This window comes from Thunnus maccoyii, chromosome 11, assembly GCF_910596095.1.
Source record: "Thunnus maccoyii chromosome 11, fThuMac1.1, whole genome shotgun sequence".
Taxonomy (NCBI): domain Eukaryota; kingdom Metazoa; phylum Chordata; class Actinopteri; order Scombriformes; family Scombridae; genus Thunnus; species Thunnus maccoyii.
The window spans coordinates 21530204-21552244 of record NC_056543.1 but is presented as its reverse complement, the minus strand read 5'-3'; the positions used below and the strand labels follow the sequence as shown (position 1 = coordinate 21552244).

The following is a 22041-nucleotide window of genomic DNA, read 5'->3' as shown; positions in this document are numbered from 1 at the left end:
CTTTGGATAAAAGTGTCTGCCAAATGATTAAATGTAACGGTAAAAATGTTGCTGAAATATCCCTTCGGCTGCTGTTAAAACAAGACAGTCTATAGCCACGCTAGCAGCTCTGTGATACTGTACTTTGAGCTTAATGCTTACATCAAGCAACAACAAGTTAAGTATACTCCTTTAGTGTGCAGTTGGTACGCATACTAAAAAGCTTCTGATTTTTAAGTGTGCTCTTGAGGGAAACTATTCTCCCAAAGTGTAGAGCACAAAGGAAATGGAAGAACTACTCTCAACTGGACAAAATTAAAAGTGACAGTGGCTGGTGGTGAAACAGCTCCAGGAACAAACAAAAAATAACTACTGAATTTTTTGAAAAAAATATTTGCTGTCTTTTTGTTAGGTTTAACTGGCGGTGGCATTGAGTTTAATTGCCTTTGCACAGCTCACATATTGCATAATTTCCTGCTGGGATAAGTATCTTGATTTCTTGTACACTAACAGTATACTATCAACATTAGTATATAGCAAATACTGTATACAGTTAGTGTGCATTATGTATTTGGGACACAATTGTCCCCCTATAGCCATGAATGTCTATAAAAAACATTTGTCCCAATCCATCCGGTAGAAGTTGAGATATTTACCTGGATAAGTGGAAATGTCGACCTAAGGATATCTGAACCAAATATTAGTCCATTCAGAATTATACATGTCCATATGTCATTAATAAAGGGTTCATATACTAATCTATCAAGTCTGCAGTTTAATCTATCAGTAAGTTCTTATAAATGTATTGTGGCCCAGATGTTTTGCAGTCTTTTCCCAGTAGGTAACTGATAGTCCATTGGAGGGATTTCTGAGGAACTAAAGAGCTAATCAGACAAAGCCAGTGTGATCCTGGAAGAGAGATTCTTCACAAGCTGCAAGCCAAAAAAATTGTTCATACTAATGGCTTATAAGTGATCTATAAAGCCTCATTGAATGATTTATTGACCATTAACAAAGTCATTAATTACAGGTTATAAACCATTAAGGGGCTCCTTATGAGAGTGCTGTATCACTTCGAGTATTACCCAATTAGAAAACTAGTTTGTGGAAAATCCATTAACAGCAGCACTGGATGTGGATGTGTGTAAACAACCCCATAAACAGATTGTGTCTACCAATATACAAATATTCAACACAGCGGATGTCTAAGTGACACTCCAGATGGCTCCTACAATCAGGTACACAATGTAACTTCAATTCCAGAGGAAATAAAACCATCACTACATGTGCTCAACAGAATGAAAAGCCCCCTGTAGTCTGGTTGTCTGGTTATGTGAAGAAAACAAGAATAAGGAGAACAAAATACAGACGTGCATAACATCCATCATAACATCTCCTGATCACAGACACATGGAACAAGTCACTACTTCTACCCCTGAGGAGGGAAACACAGCGCTGTTCCTGCAGTGATATGAGCCAACACAGTGAATTTCAATGTGGACTTTAGCCTTTACAACAAATATGGGCGAGGTCGACGGGAAATGCCACTGAAACAAAAGATTAATGCTCGAGACTATGTGATTAAAATCTGCATGACACAAAGAACTACATTTTAATCCTACACCTGTGGGTCTCCACCAGTAATGACATCATAAAGGAGGCAACCTTATACCCTGAGTGCGCTCAGTTTGACCTAAAGAACAAAACATTGTGTAATGCATCAATAGAGGATTAACATGGAGTTCAGGTGCGCCGGCTCTGCTTTTATGCACTTTACCTTTTATCACCTGTTCACCTACTGCTGTTCATCATCTCTACATGTACATGTCAGTTCATCATCACATTGCTTATACTGATCATGGTTAACAGATCTCATGTGTATATCAATAGGTAAAAGGTTACCAAAATGTGCCGCATTTTATTACCTTTTTTCTAATTTATATGTAAGATTACAATATCATCACATCCTATCTTTCCAAATCATTAAGCTTTCCTCTTTTTCTGAAACTGTCGACTGTGTATCACGGCTACTATTCACAATGTCAAGAATGAACCTTCATGCTCAAATGCAGATGATTTTCATTTAATTGCACTGCATGTTAAATCTTCAAATTGCTTATAAAAAAAAATAGAATTTTAAATAATATTCCCTCAAATATTTAACTCCTTGTTTTGCCTGTTTAAAATACATCTTTGCTGTTATTATGGCAATAAGATCACTGAAAACTGAATCAGGCTGTGACTCTAGTTTCAGTCAATTTCTTACACCAAGTGATGTCATTACAGCTATCATTGATCCGTTCAAACATACCCATTAATTACACACCTTGATCTGCATGACTTGCTTACAGTGTGTGTAATTGATGTCTATGTTTGAACACTCTTCTGTGTTGACTTTTCCATGCACGCCGTACACCCAAGTCAAGAGCCTACTGCGCTTTTGGCTCTGAATAAATAATAAAACAATTATGTGAGTTTGAGCGTGTGTAAAGGTTTTATTGCACCCACAGCTTTGCCTGGCTGAAATGACCCCTGATCCCATGGGTGGCCCTCAACAGCCCACAAAGGCATGTGTCCCACACACATGACAAGTTTAGGAAAGGTGACAGAGAGGCATCACTCCCTGACCGGCAATCTATTACTCAATTGAGCCACTCCCCTCAGCCCTGCCTCCAAATTACATTCCTGCTTTTCAGATGCTTTTTTTTCTCCCCTCCTGTGGTTGGGGGGTTTGGTGTGTGGAGAGGCTCCTACTGATTGCCTGGCTGTGGCCGTGATTGAACGGGGACACGATGTTTCTCTGAGGCCGCATGGGGCTATAGGCTGCATACCAAACGAGCATGAAGAAAGCACTGGAGAGCGATGGAGAAGAGAGGCATCAGTGAGTGGGAGGCAGGGAAGCCCTGCACTACAAAGATCAGACGTTATTCAATGCGGCAGCAGAGCTGAGTTTGTTACAGCAGCTTAGGTCATCATGCAGATGATCTTAGAAATTAAAGCAGGTTTAATAAGCTATTATTCAGAGGCTGAATATATGAAACTCCTCCTCTTGTCTTGGTACAGCTCAACACTCAGTGTGAGAATACAAGGGAGTGGACAATGTAAACAGGATTTATGTGAGAGACACAGAGGGTGCCAACAGTACATCAGTCTGGCACCAGAAGCCTGTCACAGAGATGTCTGCCATAATAATGCATACATGTGTGAATGCATGTGCCTGCACATACACACTCACACACTCTTCGGTCTTGCCAGATCTGGGAGACGCAGACCTCTAATGCCGTGTGACTGCACTCCCCAGGGCTCCTTTCTGCTCTGCTGGATGAGCTCTCTGCTCGCCTGCGTGTTAAGAAATCAGGGAATCCCTGCATTCCCTGGCTTCACTCCTCCTTTATTCACCCGTTTATTGCCCCCTCCAGCCTTGTGCATGCGCTGTATAAAAGCTTGGCGATCATTAAGGAGGCATTCTCCCCATGACAATGATGAAACAGCCTCAGCATCATTTGCTTATACGAGCCAAATGAACTAATTTAGGCAAACGTCACTGTGACACATCATAGTTTTGCAGGATATCTTACACTGCAAAGATGTAAAATTTGACTGGGATGTCTTTTGAAAGACATTTCTCTTTTTGATGTCTTTGACACTGAAAACTCATGATAATGTATGAACTGAAAGGTGTTTTTATATATGTTTTTTTTTGGGGGGGGGGGGGACATTTTTTGCCCTTATTAGACAAAGGTAGAGATATGGCAGGAAATTAGGGGAGAGAGAGATTTGGAACAACATGCAACAAAGATCCACTACTGGAATTGAACGGTGGATGTTGCGGTTATGTGGCATGCGCCACATAAGGCACCATTAGGCTACGGAGGCGCACCAGTCCACTGTTATTTTCACTCATTAGTACAACAGCTTTGTTTTGATTTACAGCTGTTTCCAGTCTTAAACACATACAGTAACTCAATATTTGCCGCTCAGCCTGATTTAGCAGCCACCTGTCTGACAGGTCTAATAGCCTCTTTGGAAAGTTGAATTGCTCTGATGGTTGTTCAGAAATAAAACTGGCTGATGAATATATGATAATATGATAATTGGATCATTTATCAAGTAAAAAGTCCAAAACATTTGTTCGTCACAGCCTTTGATCTTTTCTGATTTACTTTTTTATGTTGGTCGGAAAAAATGAAAACTGATATTGTGTCATTTTTCACATTTTCCTGACATTAACAGATGTAGAGCTGCAACGATTAGTCGATTAATCAAGTAGTTGATCAACTGAAAATCAATTGGCAACTATTATGATAATCAATTGAGCATTTTAGTCATTTTTTTAAGCAAAAACACAAAACACATGAAGACGTCCCCATGAGCTCTAAGACATTACAACAGGCATTTTCAGTATCTTCTGACATTTTATAGACTAAAAGATTAATCGATTAATTGAAGAAAATAATCCACAGATTAATCGGTAATTAAAATAATTGTTATTTGCAGCCCTAAATTGAATCAAAAACAAAGTGACAATGATAGTATTTGCAGCCCTGATTTTATTCATACATCAACATGCATTTTGTGTTTCAGGGTGTCAGACTCAAACCCTCCCGACAGAACTTCTGCATCCTGAACACAGGCTTCAAATCCTACTGCTGACAGTATTTTACCATCTTCTCTTTTATCTTCAACTACAACTAGATCTCTGATACCTTGCATCAGTGCTGTGAATGGCAGCATCAAACACAAGCCTAACACCGGCTAATCCCAGGTAAAAACCACCTCTAAATCTGAATCCAGGTCAGCGTGTTTCTTCATCAAAGAAGCAATTGTACCCCTTCCTACACTAACCAACTAAACCTACAGACATGTAGCAGCATCCCAGCAGGGGATCCGCTGGGACAGAGACAATTACTGTCTGTCTGTCACCTTCTCAGCAACTGCAGTCATCCCTAAAAAGCTTTGGGGGTATCCTGGTGACACCAGATAGGACTATGAGGAAACAAGGTCATCATTAATTATCATCTGTGAGGCACAGACGCGCTACTGTTTGAACCATTAAAGTTGTCATTGATATGTGATCATTTAATCTGAAACACTGCCTTATTTTTATTATTATAAGACAGGATTCACATCTTTCCAAGATAATGATTTTAGTCACCTGCTTGAAGAGTAAATCTACCGTCGACACCAGCGGAGAAAATGAGCTTTTTGCTGCATTGCACCTGCCCAAACGCGCCTAACTTTCAGGTGGGATGTGGGCTGTCTGGTAGTGATCAATTCTCCGAGGTCGTGGTCGTGATGGTGGACAAACACCCCCCCCAAGAAGGAAAAGAAACAAATAAAAGATCATTAACTGCAAACAAACAGCGGCATGCAGCGGCTGCCTTGTCTCACACACTGCCATATGCCAGAGAAAACACGGGGGGGGTTCGGTGTCCCGGAGTGTCGCCGGCTGACCCGCAGAGAGAGAGGAGATGTCTTACCTGGTGACTGTGGACCGAGGTGAGGAGCCGGCAGGAGAGCGCGGCAGGCTGAAGAGTCGGTCCGTGGATCAAGAGCCGTACGTGAGCGTGTCGGTGCGCCTCGGCACCGTCTGAAGGCAGAGATCCACAGCCAGGGTGTTCCCGACAGGAGGGGGCGTGGTGTGTGTGTGTGTGTGTGTGTGTGTGTGTGTGTGTGTGTGTGTGTGTGTGTGTGTGTGTGTGTGCGCTTACACGCGCGCGCGTGTGTGTAAGACAGAGAGAGAGACACATGCACGCAATCCTTACAAATAGGCTTATTTCTGACAATGCGACAATTGTTTCTCGCAGTCTCCTGTTGTTTGCAGCCTGTGCAATAAACTTATTGACATAACCTAATTAAAGGCGGATTCCGTTCAAAATAGCATTCACATACAGAAGCTATACTGTATTTCGCAGTGCTCGGCTTTAAATAGGTTATGGGAAACTCCCTGTTGTCAGAAGTAGTATTATGAATTATATATTTCCCCCTGAGACCTCCTGGGAGTCTACATCTCTGAGGTTATGGCCGGAGGAAGATCCAGCTCGGTGTAAAGTGACAGTTCATGTATGTGGCTCACACATAATTTGAAAGAGTCTTGTTGGTCATCAGCTGATGACATGGAAAAAACACAAATGAATAAATGAATATCAAAATAACTAGACGACCTTATTCCATATCATTATTTGGTCTTAGGTCTTAAAAATAACCTGTTTATCTATGTTATTGTCAGCCTGTCTCATTTTTTTTTATTGTGTCATAGTAATTGATGTTTTTTCCTCTTTGTTGTGCTTGCTCTTTGTATTATATACTTTTGTGTTACCTGATATTATAGTGTAATGATATCATGTAGAGTACACTTGTACTAACATTAATATTCCCTTTTTCTTATTGCTCTGCATACATTTGTCCAATTTTAATAACAGTTTGAATTTTACATTCGTTTTAAGGCTGATAAAACTTTATACAAAAATAAATTATATCCATCAAGTTGTATTACATCATGACAGGAACTCAACATGGGTGAAACATAGATGCGGACAACAATTTCACATAAAAATTCACATGTACATGTTTTTTTTCAGATATTTTCACAAATGTAAGAAGTCACATGTGAAAACAACAATGTCACATATAATATCACATGTAAAACATTCACATGCCGTAGAGTCACATATAGACACGAAGGTTGGTCATGAATTAGATTAAGAAGTATTTCATTTGAATTTGTATGTAGACGCTCATGTGAAATATATTATTTTTCACATATGAAATCATGTATGAATGTCTTTTTTGTATGGAAACTAAAGATGTCAGTTTTCAGGACACATTTTCCAGCATTACACACAATTTTAACCCAGTTTGGGTCAATATAGCACCAACACAATACTGGGTTAATGTTATCCAGAAAGCCACTCAAGACAAGGGGTTGTTTTGACACAGTTAGTGTTATTTTTTATTATTTACCTAAACCAAAGCTTGTTATAATCTTTATAATAACTTGTGTATCTTTTTTATGTCATATGCACATCATTCTGTACAAGAAACAATACGTTTGTGATGTTTTTAACTAAAGCTTGTTGTGTGTAACACTGGGTCAAAATAACAGATTGCTAAAATTAACCCAGTGTTGTATTGGTGCTATTTTGACGCAAACTGGGTGCAATTTTATGTGTTGATGATCATACAAAAATTACAATATTTACATCATATTTCAATCATTTTACATGTGTTGCATAAGTGTATGTTCCCCAATTCATGGCAGTATTTGTACATGTGTATAATGTTTGTAGGTGTGTGTGTGTGTGTGTGTGTGTGTGTGTGTGTGTGTGTGTGTGTGTGTGTGTGTGTGTGTGTGTGTGTGTGTGTGTGTGTGTGTGTGTGCATTTAATTTTCAGTTGTATTGTGTGAATAAAACGCCTGAGACTCGCTTGGTTGTGTAGTGTGTGGATTCAGCCACAGAGAGGCGACATAAAAACACTGTTTGAGGAAGAGGAGGCGGAGGAGGACGAGTGTGAACCGGAAACAATAACTGAACAACCTAACAACCGTCCATGACAACAGCATCCAGCCACCGGCGACAATAAAGAGGGCAGACAGCTGTACCTGTGTTTGTAACAATGGAGGAATATAACTCTGGAGATGAGGTACAGCTGTTTATGATCATATTTAACTGAATATTACACGGCTCTCAGTCGATATTAAAGCTGCCTTTGTTTCTTAATTTGAAGATAACGGTGTTTCTCTCAGGGTGTGGCCACACAGTATTATAGATGTATTTAGATATATAATATTATATAATGTACAGTACATGCAGAGTATGTTATGTTATTAACAAGAAAGGCTGAAACAGTTAGTTACAGCGACATTTACACAAACTGTGGAGTCTCTTTGTGCCATTTTGTCAATCAGCTGATTGATAAATTAATAGTTGATAGTTACATTTATCAATTATTAAAATTGAAAATAAATTTATTCCTAAATTATTTAACCTTATTTGTTTGATCATCTAGTCAGCGATGGAAGAAGTATTTAAATCCTCTTTTGCAAGTGAAACCATTTATAATGTTACTTCTCTTAAAGATCCCCATCCAGTCATGTTTTAAGACACATAATAATAATCTGCTTTGAATAATAGTTTGTGACTGACATGTTTTGCCACACAAAAGTTCAATCACCAAATTAGGAATTCTTAAAACTACATCTACTCCTTCTCCCTCATTAATAATCCACCATCTATAAATATGTAAATAAATATTGGACCACGACTGGCTCCAGACTAGTTGTGATGTCAAAAATAATACTCGTAGGCCCACACCTTATAATCTGATTTTTACAGAAAAACTTTCACTTTCAGCAGATAAATGTGAAAACATCCTTCTAGTGTCAACCTCTGCACATACATCATTTTACACAGTGAAGCTCAAACATCCAACTGAAGGAACAAGAAGAAAAACACATTTTTGAGTGGAGGGGGACTTTAAGTGAAAGCACAAAAGTATCATCAGCAAAACAGTATGAAAAATGAAACTTCTTATCATGCAGAATTTCCACAGTCATGTTTAATATTATCATGTATTCATATTCATATTCATATCAGTATTATATTGGTGTCAGAAGAATATTAATAATGAGAAAACCGAGAATACTGAATGAAACTGGGTTTACTGTGTCAACAAACTGTGTGTGTGTGTGTGTGTGTGCGTTATGTTAATGAGGTGTCAACGATTAGTTCATTAATTGATTAGTAGATCAACATAAAATTAATTTGCAACTATTTTGATAATCAAATAATAGTCTTAGTCATTTCTTAGTTCCTAGTTTCAAAAACTAGCTGGTTGCAGTTTCTCAGATGTGATAATTTGATGCTTTTCTTTCTTTTCAAATTATTCACTATTTCTTCATTAGATTGTTGCTACAAATATGAAACACAACTCTTTGCTAGTGAGATGTCAATTTTGGGTTTGAGTGAATATGTATCTTTGAACATTTTCAAACTTTCAGTCCATGATCTCAGTTTTCCATTATATTTTCTCATGAATAATGTCCTCAATGACATGCCACAGTACACCATAATAGTGACTGTAAACTGGAACCAGTAACTATAACTGTCAAATAAATATAAACATAGTAAAGCTACTCAGAAGCGTCTAACTCTGCATGTTTTTCTTTTCTAAATGATCCTGCAGGGCGTCTTCAATGCTGATGAGGCCAGTATCTCAGTTAAAGAGGTATCATTTAATTCCTGGAAACATTTATGTGTTTTCTGTGATTGTAAATCTACTCTTTGACATGATGACTGTGTTTACATCTTTCTGTGCATGTTCTTGTCTCAGTGTATTGAAGGTGTCATCGGTGGGACAGATTATAACCAGAGTAAAGTCAACCAGTGGACTGCCGGCATCGTAGAGCACTCTCTGACTCATCTGGTGAAACAAGGACGGCCGTTCAAATACATGGGTGAGCTAGCTCCCTCTCACATATACTAACATGAGATTCTCTACATTATGTAGACATGTAGGGCTTGTATATGACATGTAAATATGTGACTGCGTAACACGGGTCTCTGATGTTTTCCAGTAAACTGCACCATCATGCAGAAGAGCGGCGCTGGTCTCCACACGGCCAACTCCTGCTACTGGGACACCACCACTGATGGTAAGAGACAAATCATAATTACAGTTGGTGTCATTATTCATCAATTATTCAATACTAGTGCTGATACTATACCAATAACAAAACAATACTTTACTGAATGCACTTGTAAGAAGTAAGGTTAGTCTGAAAAAGAAGAAGTTTTTCTATAAAAAAAACAGTTTTTTATTTAAAAAAGAAGCCAAACTTCTCAGATGTTTACTCTTGTCTATAGAAAGCAGCTGCACCAAAAGTTTGCCTAAATGAAATAATCTTTAGTTTGGTTAAATTATTATTTAAATCAGGGACTATCTGATCATAGAATAAGTAAACAAGATTACAAACCTGCCCAGACTTTTGATGCCAGCTTTTGGTACTTGATAGTTTTCTATACTTGGACAACATGTCGGGCTGCACCAAAAGAGTTATGTGGTTTGATACCTAGCTCAACTTTTAATGGCATCTGTTGTGACCCAGTTCTCTAGGGGAAAGGGCAGTGACATAAAACCAGATGGATTTGGTATAAAGTTAATTTATTACAAGGATTGGTCATAATTAACTTAGGTGAATAACAGGAAAAACAGGAGAACTACAAATCATAAATCAAATAAATAAAACCTAAAAACTTGTATTTGAATGTGTCTGTGGGTGTGTGCACAGTGAAATCAAGCCTATACAGAAACTTAATACTCTTCTAGTACAGACAGATCTGAAGATCAAATCACAGCCACACTAACTAATAACATAACTGAGAATATATAACATGATGGTCTATATTGCATAGACTGGACTGCAGAGCTGGACTGAGTGCCTCCCCAGTCCGGGGCTTCAGGACCAGTCTCACACTGGGGGCCACACATCCTAATTTACATGCACGCAACACATTGAAAAGGGTTAGCAGCAAAGGGCAGGCGTCGGCTGAGGTCAGCCAGAGTGAAAAATCGTCCAAGTCAGTTTTAGTTACTCATATTACAGATATAGTTTCAGTACAGAAATGCAGAAGCTACGTGTGAGGTCATTCAGAAACAGAAGTGTTACGTAGTTTGTCCATCAGAGAGTACTGGGAAGTTTATTATCAACTGTAAAATATCAAATTTCTTTAATAATTATATTTAAGAACTCCTTATGAAAAATGTTAATGTTTAAAAAAACAAACAAATATTGGCTGACACAACGTTATCAGATTTTCAGAATATACTGAAATATCGGTATCAGCTACACAAATGTAGTATCACTGTTCTTAACTCAAATATAGTGTCTACATGTGGGTTCAGGTCACTGCAAACCTTCTAATCTCATTCTAATGAGACCAAAACTTTAAAACTGAGGAAAAACTTTGATCTCTATCTGTTTCACTCACTTAACTGTTTATACATTATGTGATCTGTCGTGGCCTAAATAAAAACCACAACTATCAAACTGCAAAATGCACTTTCATCTGCCGGCATTCTTACTCCAAAAAGAGTGAATGAACCAACCAACTTGTGAATCAAGAGTAGAAACCTAAACTGCTGAGCATAAACACTAAATAATTTGTATTACCTATGAGACATAGTAATGCCAAAACTGGATCTGTTGCTTTAAAAAAAAAAAATTGGGGGATATAAAATGTTTGAAATGAGACAATCTTTCTAAACAAACTGCTCGGATCAGGTCGGACTTGATGTTTCAGTTTGTACAGTTTTCATGTAGTTTGCATTTGAGTGACGTGAATCTCAGTGACGGTTCAGGAATATTAGCATATCGCATTTTCTGCTTTGAAATGGTGTGTCGAGTATATGCAATATGTAAACTACATCCAACAGTCCTGAAGCAAAACATATTCAATTTACATCAAACAGACAAAAGCAGCAAATGTTTTGAAATTTTGCTCCATCTACATCTTTAATCGATACTTAAAATAGTTTGATTAATCAACTAATTGTTTAAGCTCTAATTTCTGTGTTTGAGTCATTATGTAACATGTTCTCTATATAATATCACCAGAACTTTATTGCTTGAAAATATTTGGAGGTTTCATGCAGTCTGATGGCTCTTGTTGTATTTCTCTTCTAGGAAGCTGCACAGTCAGATGGGAGAACCGCACCATGTACTGTGTGGTCAGTGTCTTTGCTGTTGCCGTGACACTGTAACAGCAGCACAGAGCCGCACCCTGCTCTTTCTCCCTCTCTCTCTCCTCTAGTATCGTCATGTCCCAAGCTGTGCTTGAAATGGCACCGTGACCAACAAGCCGTGAACATCCTCAGATGAAAACCTTTGGTAGAAGTTAATGTACGAGTAGCTTATGTCTCCCCACAGGCTTGAACAACATAACGTCAGGATGGGCTGCAGCTGTGCAAGGGCGTTACTGGGTCATGGTCAGAATGGAAGCCTGAAGCAGTACTTTAAAAAATTATACTTTAGACATATCAAGGGTGTGTTCTTCAATCAACAAAGTATTGATAAACACTAAATATTGTGATCCATCAAATTGTTTCAGATGCTGTAAATTTTCCATAATGTAGAAGTTAAGTAGTTTTTTATCATTTGTCTCCTTCAGTACATTCCAAAATAAAACAGACTGAACTGTTGCTGTAGAGGAGAGTCGGTTTTTTAGAAAAAGTGATTGTTGTCTTTTAGTATGTATAAGCAAGTCTACTTGTATAAAGTGTTTGTACTAGTTTGCATTGATATTTTACCCATTTATATCTAATTGTGAGGATATGATTGTGAATTTCCAGGCCAGGACTGTATCATGGTCCCAGCGACCAATAAACTTTTTTCTTTGGACTTAACCTGCAGACGTCCTTGAATTCTTGTGTTAAACTGTTTAATTTATGGAGGTTGTTTAAATGAATTAATTTGTTAGAATGTGTACAGTTCAGTCAATAAATGTATTCAACAGTTTATTTTTGCTTCTGAGTGAGCGTCAATCTTTTCAAAACCAAAATGGAAAGAGGAGAAAAATGTCATTAGCTTGCAGTTTGAGCATTCATCCACTAGAGGTCAGCACAGGATAACTGCTCCTCTGCTAGAATTAAGACAATACAGACAGTTTTCACATATAAATATAAATTTATTTTAAGTAGGATTTCATCTTTTAATGCCTTTCATCTTTCTTTGTATGAGAATGTTTGATGTGTACAATAGATATTTCACATTTCTTTTGGTTTCAAAGTTTGCTTGTCTTATTTGTACAAACATTAGGAGCATGAATGTGATTCCCGAGGTCGTCTTCACTCCGCAGATACATTGCAAAAAGGAGTTAGTGCAAAAACAAACAACACTGACATTCACACACACACACACACACACACAAACACACACACACACACACAAATACATTAAAGGTTAAAACTAAGCAAAAATACAACTCACAATTCCAAGCATTGACACTTTTTCTGTTAGATATTATCCATGTTTGTGTGCACTCGGTGTAAATATTCTAACTAAACATACAGACGCAGGGCTGACAGACGTAACAAAGCATGAGTTAGAAAAATGCAAATACATCTGAATACAAAGCATTTCACATCACAACAGCTGTTGCTGTCCAACGGTTGAACCAAAGACACTTAAATCCTTTTTTATTTTTTTGTAAACGTGCAAAAACATTATGCGGAGAGATGTCCGTGCTTTACAGTGACACGTTTGGTGATCGAACAGGCTCTTTAACAATGTGTAGAGATTCATATCTCACTGCAAGCACAAATACATCACAGAAGCAGCGCAGATTTATTATAAAGCTTTTATCAAGGAGTAAAAAAGCTGATTGCTTGCAGCCATAAAACTGGGGTTTTGTTTTTTTTAAAGAAAGAACCCTGTACAAAACAGACTCCACCCCCCCCTTCAGAATAACATTTACACCTCATCCGAGGCTCTACACATGCACACCTCCATGCCAAAGAGAGATACTAAATACAATCAATTCAAATGCCATGGCTCCTGGTGATCAATAATGCAGCATATAAGTGGAAACAGTCTCCACACATAAAAGTAATGGTGGCAACAACAACAACAGGTTTTCATTCGTAGTAAAGGCTGCATAATGACAGGTTAGGATGTTTCTGAACACTGCTTGCTGACGTCAGGTTAACACAGGTGAACACAATGCAGCCGGTACAGATCCAACGTTAAGGACACATTTGCTTCATGTATGGAACCAACTGTGTTAGAAAACAGATTCAATGGATACATGAAATGAAGATGAAAGGATTTAAAGTGTAAACTCAACTCACAGAGGGATCAATGTGGCACTTAAAAGGTTACGGTGGTGCGATTACTGTCAGAGTTGTCCTGTACAATCCTCTGAATGGCACGTCAAACAAATGTAATGCTTCAAGCATTGCAGGATACACTGTGGCTAATGTCACCATTGATTCCCTCTTCTGTATTATTGCCCGTTTCATTAGGAATGTCATAGATTGTGTCGTTGAGCATGTCGTAAGTCGTGTCGTTAGGCATGTCGTCAGTGGTGTCACTGGCTGTTTCGTGGGCTCCGTCGCTGGTTGGCTCCTTGCGCTGATTGGGGCTTGGCGGCTCCAGGATGGCCTTTCCTATCGGCCTGTTCTGCGGCGAAGTAGAGTTGCACATCAGACAGAGGAGAGAGGAGCAATTCCAAAGGCCCTGGGTCATGCTGGAGGAGAAGAGCCTCCGACAAGGATGACAGAACTGGTAGAAGACCAGCATGAAGAAGATGGCGATGGCGTAGGCGACCAGCAGCTGCAGTACCAGCAGCGGGGCACAGATGAACTTGTAGAAGTCGGTCTTGTAGATGTACCACAGCAGAAGCAGCGAGGCGTTCTCAATGAAACGCAACATGTAGTACACAGCCATGCGATACCAGTTCTGGGACTTATTGATGAGGTCTGGGTCATTGAGTTTCACCTGCACAGCTGACCAGCAGAACATGTTGATGCCAGCGTACAGGAAGGTGAGCAGGCAAAGCACGATGGTGGTTCCCACCCTGGTCAATGTCTTTTCAATATTCTCAGGGAACGGCGAGTGGCTCTGCCAGAAGAGGATCCAGGGGTAGAGGAAGAAAATAAGGAAGTTGAGCAGAACCACAGGCAGGACCCAGAGCTGCAGCACAGAGCTGAACAGAACCAGGACCACCACACGGGTGGCAATCTCAAAGCTTCGCCACAGGAAAATGCACAGATAAGCCGTGGGTCGGACGTCCACTTCATAGTCATCGTATTTGATCTTGATGGCCAGGATGTTGCAGCGCAGCGCTCCATACACAATGGACAAAAGTGAGATCACCATCAGTGTGCCTGAGAGAGAGAAAGAGATCACTTAAGGTCCTGAAGCTGTGCCCACATTCATCACATACAGACCGTTAAGTCAGTAAGCATGAAATAAAGATGTCTGACTTCCAGGAGCAGAAAAAGAAAGATTTACAAATGTTTTTTCTCTTTTTATTTTGTCCTAATTCAAAGACCAGATGTCCTAGTTTGACTTTGTGTGAACCTTTACTAAATCTCTGTCTGGAATAGAAATACTGGCTCACACACACACACACGAACACACACACACAGAATCACCATTTTCCATCCTAAACATCAGAGAGGCAGTTACGTAAGTCCTCTTTGACTCATGAAAACAACATCCTCTTATTTCCAATATGGCACTTAGCTAATCTGCCCACATCATAGTGGAGCTGTGGACTGGTGACAGACAGTAGAGTTGGACAGATAGTGCTGTGAGCTCATAACTGCATAACTCATAACTGCGTCCACACACACACACTTCCACGCATCCCTTTCACCTCTTCCGATGGATACGCCTTGTTGCAGGACACAGATGTAAAGCTGCAGGGTGAGCTGGGGGGCAGAACCCAAGAAGGCCTGAATGACAGAGGTGCGGGCGAAGGCTGCTCGGTGTGTAAACAGTTTGCCCTCCGCCTGCCCCACCTGCCGCTCCACCTCCTCAGACTGACCCCCGCGGGGCATCTGCTTCTTCCTGGTGATGCTGACATAAGGCTCCTCCACACGGCCCACACTGCCATAGATGCAGAACGCCTCCAGACACCTACAGTACAGCAACAGCAAGGAAACAGGAATCATTCAGAGCCACAGACTGTTTTAGAGGCTCTCAATGAAGGGCTGCATATAACTTCTCATTATTGATTTATGTTTTTTCAATTTCATGTCCTTAGGTTCCACACACACCACACTAACAGGAAACTCAAATTCACATTCCAGTACACCATAACACCAACACACAATAAGACCAGATCAACTAAAAGAAACAAGACTAAGATGCTGATGTTTATAATATTTACCATCTTAGCATAGTGTGTTTGCATGTTGACATTTGCTAATTAGCACTAAACACAAAGTACAGTTAAGGCTGATATTTGCAGATATTTGGTCATAAACTATAGTTTTGGACAAATTAAAAATGTGCATGCCAATTCATCTAACAGTTGTTGAGATATTTCACTCATAAACACAGATGTCAACCTCATGGTAGCACAACAGGAAAAGTCAGGTGTCCCCAAAATCTGTTGGATTCACCCTCGGAGGACCATGAATGGTTGTACAAAATCCATCCAACAGTTGTTGAGATATTACAGGTTGGACCAAAGTGGTGGATCGACTGACTGACTGATAGATAATGTGCAGATAAACTGAAAGAAACAAGACTAAGAGTCTACAGCTATGCTAGAGGCTTTGTCACTGTGTTCGTATGTGAAATCAGCGTGAACTTCAGACCGATGTCACCAGCTATAGGGCTACGTTGCTAGCACGGCTGAAAATGCTATGATGGCTAATCAATTGATCACTCAATGTAACAATCACAATGAAATGCAGCAGATGTGAGCAATCCAGAGGTTGTTTTTCTTTTTTACCAACAGCATCAATATCTATTTGTACATTTACACCAGCATTCATCTCTCTGTTAGTACAGATGTTCCAGTCAGGCATCCGCCAGGAAGATACTAAAAACACTAAAGTGCTGACTGTGGGGAAAAGGCCAAAAGTCGAGGCGATGCTGTTCTGGTAAAGCAGCACTGATACACAGTGCCAATAATATAGCAAGGCAGGGGGATTTTTTTATTCCACAGGGGTGCTGGAACAAACTATTTACCAGCCTGAACCTCACTGGAGTAGCATGCACAGTGAAAACATCACCAATTTAGTTAAAAAACACATGTGAAACTTCAGTTTGTGAGCTGTTTTTAATATGTTAATACAAAACACCAAAAAAATCTCATTCAAGGATCTGCTAAGTTCAGCATGTTTTAAGTGGAAAACATCCACTATGTGTTTAGGAGAACAAGTTTGCAGACAACAGACAGATTTTGACAAGATAATCTTAACTTTAGGGCTAAAACTAACGATTATTTTCATGATCGATTTATCTGTTGATTACTTTCTCCATTAACTGATTAGTCATTTGGTCTCTAAAATGTCAGAAACTGGTAAAAAATGTTGATCACTGTTTTCTTGTTTTGTCCTGACTAACACTATCATGAAAGACTAAAGAAACCAGAAAATATTGCAGCTTAACTTAAAAGCAGCTACAATAATGACTACTTGAATGTGAAAAGTGTTCAAAGTGTTACTGAGCTTTACAGCGTCTTTCAGCTCATTGCAGCAGCAGCAGGCAACTGTGTTGAGCTGATAAACTCACTATACGCTACGTGCTCAGCACCAAACAAGGAACAGACACAGTTAGCGACTAGCCGGTGATTAAGCAGCTAAAGAGACAGAAATGTTTCTAAGGAATTGATGGAGACCAAAAACAGAGCTAAAAGAAGAGTAAACATTGCACGAACATGACCCCAAATGAATGCTGACGTTGCTCCATATCTGCTCAATGTGTAAATATGGAAGTGTTTGTTAACAAGTTTGCAATTTCACAATCAGTGTTGTGTTGACAGCTTGTTTCTGCGACCTTCAAGTAGCCAAACAGTATGTTATTGCACATTTCAAGATCCGGTTCAGACATATCTTGTGTAAGCTGCATACTGGAAACGATTGTCTTCCTAACAAGTTGTGATGTCACACATCATGCTCACAGGTACATGTCGCATATTTAAGGAGAAACCAGAGAAACTTTCCTCCTTCAGCAGATTAATGTGAAAACAGCCTTCTTCAATAAGAAAAACACATTTTTTAATAGAGGAGGAGTTGAACTGGTTTAAAGCTCCTGAAAAAAGATAATATTGTATGTATGTAGACAAATTAAACTCCACTTCTGTTTAGAGTGTAAGAGAGTATGATGGCTCGTGCTAAATGCTCAATTGTGACGAAATGGAACGAGGTTGCAGAGACGACGCCGAAACAAAAACAGGAACCAGCAGTGTTATAAACTAAATGACAAGTCAAGTAGATGTAAGATAAAGAAGTGTTGTTTTGAACGAATGAGACTCTCTGAGAGAAGGAAGTGCAGCTGTGCCGTCAGCAGTAGAAGCGGACGCCCGCCCCCCTCTACTTGTGTTGTCAGAGATAAGGAGCTGCAGTGACATGTGTTATTCTTAGGTCTGCTCTTCACTGTGGGAAGATGTAGAAGCCTAGAACAGTAATCATGTAAATGTACACTCGAGGGGGAAGTGGGCCAGGCGGGGTCAGATCCGCAGTGAGAGACATCTCTTCAACCGGTCTCCCAGAGAAAAAACGAAAGTATTATTGTTGCTGGCGGTCATAAATATACAGTCTCTAACTGTCTCTATTGCTGGTTAAGTTGGTGGTAATATGACATGTTGTATAGATCAAGTTGCTGCCAACCATTTCTATGAAATCAATAAAAACTTAAACACAAAAAACAACAACAAAAACAACTTTAATGGATTATTAAAATTGTTGCTGATTCATTTTCTGTCAATCTACTGATCAGTTAATTGACTCATCATATCAGCTCTAATTAATTGTTTCCGTTAGTGCTGCAACTAACAACTGTTTTCACTTTCGTGATTAATTCATTATTTTTTTGTCTATAAAACATGAGAATCATAATATCCTCCGAGGTGGAGTCTTCAAATAGCTTTTTTTACTATAATGTAGAGCTGCAACTAACAATTATTTTCATTATTGATTAATGTCAATTTTTTTTATTATTATTAGACTATTAGGCATTTGGTCTATAAAATGTCAGAATATGTTGAAAAATATTGATCACTGTTTCCTGAAGGTGCAACCTCAAATGTCTTGTTTAGTCCCAACCAACGACCCAAAAATATTCAGTTTACAGTCACAGACTAATCGTTGCAGCTCAACTGAAATGTAAGACAAAATAAAATAGAAAAGTCTATTTTCTTGAAAAATTACATAATTAATCACTATCATAATAGTTGCAGATTAATTTTCTACTTTAGTCTGATTGTCTAGTTGTTTCAGCTCTACAGTTATATTATATTTCAGGAGATAAATAGATATTACTCCAGTAACACTCCTGCTGCTTCTATACTGGTGGACGCTGGTCGTGTGTGCCAGTATGTACAGTAAGGAGGATTAGGCTCATGACTCCTATAGCTGAGGCAGATGGCCAGCAGGCCAGGGCTTACTCAGAGAAGGACCAGGCCTATTATGGTTTAAAGCATTTCTGTGCAGATGTTTCAAGGTTCCTCCATCAGTAGAACCATCACAGTGTGTCCGCCTCTTCATGGAGGGTGATTTAATGATCTTTCAGATGGAGCAGTCATGAATAAATCAGACTCTGTCTGCTCTGTGAAGCTGAAGATGGTCAAACTGTGAGAAGGAGGAGATCTAACGCCAAGTCACACTGCATTGAGAGAGGCTGAGCAGACTGCCAACTGTGGGGGTTTATGGAACATATCGATGAGTACTGAGAGTATTGATCAGCCTTTTATTTTCGAAGTAAAAAGGCACAGGCTTACATTCACTGCACCACCCGGGTGAATGCAGCCAGGCGAACACAAAAGGCCACAGAAAAGGAAAACAACAGCATGTGCGCAGCGCATTCAAACCATCCGTAAGCAGCTTATGGACACACAGGCCCGGACGTGTTTTTAACGACAATTATCGCCTGTGGACGCGACACCTGTGGCCGGTAATAAACGTTCCTCACGTGACATGGTGGAGATTAATGATACAATGGTATCTGAGGCTGTTTACGGGCCAACCACAGTGATAAACATGCCAACACTGACCTGACGATGGGTCCGAGCTGCAGGATGTGCAGCAGTAGAATGAGCGGTCTGTCTCTGCTGAGGTCCCGGTGGATGAAGGTGAGAGTCAGCTGCACGAGCACGGACGGCACGAGCGTGAAGAGGAGCGTGAGCCCTTGCCAGATTTGGTCTCCTGCGGAGCGGTACGTGGAGCTGAGATACAGAGCTGCCGTGGTCTCGGCCGTGAACAGAGACACCGACACAAAGATGGAACTGGGGAGTCGCATCCTCACTCACGGAGCCATCTGGGGAACCTTTCGCTCAGGGTCCGCACATCCATACCACCCGGCCGTCACTCAGCCGCTGGACAGGGTGGCGTTGTGTCGGCCGCCGCCGCCGCAGCTCGTCCGTGGTTTGAGGCAGGCAGTCAGGATGTTTTCACAGTCAGATGTTGTCGCTGCGAGAGGCTGCAGGGGGCGCAGTCGGCGCTGCGCTCGCCTGCGCTCACCGTGCGCTCGCGAGAAGCGCCGCCGGTCAGTGAGAAGATAAACACCATGCAGACTGATGACAGGCGACTTAACAAATCATATCATTAAGCAGACTAATAATGTTATGAAACAAGTCCATCAAATACAATTTACTGTTCATATAATTTCATTTGGTAAATTTCATATCCATTGGTTTGGTTTCATTCTGTCATAAAAACCTGCACATAACACACACACACACACACACACACACACACACACACACACACACACACACACACACACACAAGAAAAGAAGAAGAAAACCAAAACAAAAGACAGATTCAGTCCAAATGGGACCTGAACATGCAAAGACAACACATATTAAATAAAATAAACTGTAAATAAGTTATAAGCCAAACAAGGCACGAAACTGCAACATACACAGAAAATACTATAAGTTAATGTAATTTATTTCCGTAGAAGTCCTGGCTGCCCTAAATCATAATAACAACAGACTGCTGTACCTCTGCTACATTACAGACTTATGTTAAGGCTGTGGAGATTTATTTACTGTAGGTAAATACAGATATTACTCATCATACATATAGTACTTTTTAAAAAGTAAAATAAGTACAAGTAAGTACATTCATCCATCTCTCCTCTTTTCATTTCCTTAAATAAAACATTTACACCAGTGTTCAAATACTCTAATAATCTTTCAGATATATTCAGAGTATTTCACATCATCTGGTAAATTGTTCAAGTTTTAGCTCCCACACATTTTGAGTTTAGGATGTTTAGGCCTGTAAATAGTGCAGTGTAAACCTGGTGTCTGGCCAGTTATATGCAGTATGACCTGCTGCTAAATACTGAACCCTGTTAGCAACATCACCATTTTATTGAAGTAGTTGATTGCAGGTGACATTAAGAAGTGTATCCGATCTTTGGAATTATTAATCACTGAGTCTGTAACTTTGGCTACATTAAAATGTCTCAAGTGTATCAATGATAAGGCATGTGTACACGTAATTCATTATCAGCAGTTATTAAAAGAGGTTTAAATAAAATTACTATTCACTTTTTAAAAATATGTCTTTATTTAAGATGCAATACTCAAATATTTAGATTTTTCATGTATTGTAATAATAGTGCAATCTCTCTTGCCCTGTATGTAATACATGTAATTGGGACAAGTCAAGTAAATGCATTTATTATCAATAACATTCTGTATTTGTGTTCTGTTGTAATCAAGACTAGCGGTCATTGGCAGCTAATAGGGAGCCTAATAAAACAATAAAACAATAAAACAATTAAACAATAAAACAATAAAACAATAAAATACCAAAAATACCAAACAGATGCAGTGATGTTTTTTGTTTCTGTTCACATTAAGCAACTTTTGAACAAGTTAGCAGAGTTTTGTTATATATTTGCCAGAACTGGGGCAGATTGCTCATAGATCAGCACAAGCTTGAAAAAAGAAATAAATCAGATTTCATGACTTTTCATTTTCTTTACATGTGCCAAAAAAAGATTTGTAAAAGAAATTCATCTGAAAAAACTAACATTTAATGTTTATTTTCTTTTTCTCCGTCTTTATTAGTTTAAAAAAAATATTTTTTATCAATCAATGAGTCATGAATTCTGAAGGATGTAGTGTTATTTTTGTTTTTTTTTAACCCAAGATAACTTTCATTCAGTATGTGTTGTACATGAGAACTGATTGCACTGATGAGCTGATGTTTTCCTCTTTCTTCTGCTGTCAATTTGTAAATGAATCCAGATTAAAAATGCAGCGCAATATTTAAATCACAATAAAACACAGCAATGTAGTGAAAGGTAATTGATTATCCTGCAACCTCCAGAAGGTGATCATTGTACACATTATCTGGAAGGTCAGAGAGA

General features: G+C 39.3%; 3 protein-coding genes across 5 annotated transcripts in view; 1 reads left to right on the top strand and 2 right to left on the bottom strand.

Annotated features, from left to right (window-relative positions):
- Positions 1-5585, bottom strand: part of sytl5 (synaptotagmin-like 5) — a 51501-nt gene extending 45916 nt beyond the window's left edge. For 2 of the 3 annotated variants that reach the window (XM_042426962.1, XM_042426965.1), the window contains exon 1: positions 5460-5585. The gene's annotated coding sequence lies outside the window, so the exon portion shown is untranslated. Of the gene's footprint in view, positions 1-5134; positions 5256-5459 lie in introns of all 3 variants that reach the window. The other variant, XM_042426963.1, reaches the window with a different exon arrangement.
- A 1894-nt stretch (positions 5586-7479) lies between these two features.
- On the top strand, positions 7480-12497 carry LOC121907235 (dynein light chain Tctex-type 3-like). Its single transcript, XM_042426683.1, has 5 exons — positions 7480-7622; positions 9165-9206; positions 9312-9435; positions 9556-9633; positions 11665-12497. The coding sequence occupies exons 1-5, from the start codon at positions 7596-7598 to the stop codon at positions 11739-11741; spliced, it is 348 nt and encodes a 115-aa protein (XP_042282617.1). The 5' UTR covers positions 7480-7595; the 3' UTR covers positions 11742-12497.
- A 651-nt stretch (positions 12498-13148) lies between these two features.
- xk (X-linked Kx blood group (McLeod syndrome)) lies at positions 13149-20300 on the bottom strand. The gene is made up of 3 exons (XM_042427293.1): positions 19709-20300; positions 15359-15621; positions 13149-14864 (listed from the first exon to the last, which is right to left on the bottom strand). Exons 1-3 carry the CDS (start codon positions 19951-19953, stop codon positions 13927-13929), a joined length of 1446 nt encoding a protein of 481 aa, XP_042283227.1. The 5' UTR covers positions 19954-20300; the 3' UTR covers positions 13149-13926.
- Positions 20301-22041: the final 1741 nt, after the last annotated feature.

Coding starts and splice junctions, on each gene's coding strand:
- LOC121907235 (XM_042426683.1), top strand. CDS start 7,596: ATGGAGGAATATAACTCTGGAGATGAG. Junction 7,623..9,164: donor AATATAACTCTGGAGATGAG/GTACAGCTGTTT, acceptor ATGATCCTGCAG/GGCGTCTTCAATGCTGATGA. Junction 9,634..11,664: donor CTGGGACACCACCACTGATG/GTAAGAGACAAA, acceptor TTTCTCTTCTAG/GAAGCTGCACAGTCAGATGG.
- xk (XM_042427293.1), bottom strand. CDS start 19,953: ATGCGACTCCCCAGTTCCATCTTTGTGTCGGTGTCTCTGTTCACGGCC. Junction 15,622..19,708: donor CAGCTCGGACCCATCGTCAG/GTCAGTGTTGGC, acceptor GCTGTACTGTAG/GTGTCTGGAGGCGTTCTGCA. Junction 14,865..15,358: donor AGGCGTATCCATCGGAAGAG/GTGAAAGGGATG, acceptor TCTCTCTCTCAG/GCACACTGATGGTGATCTCA.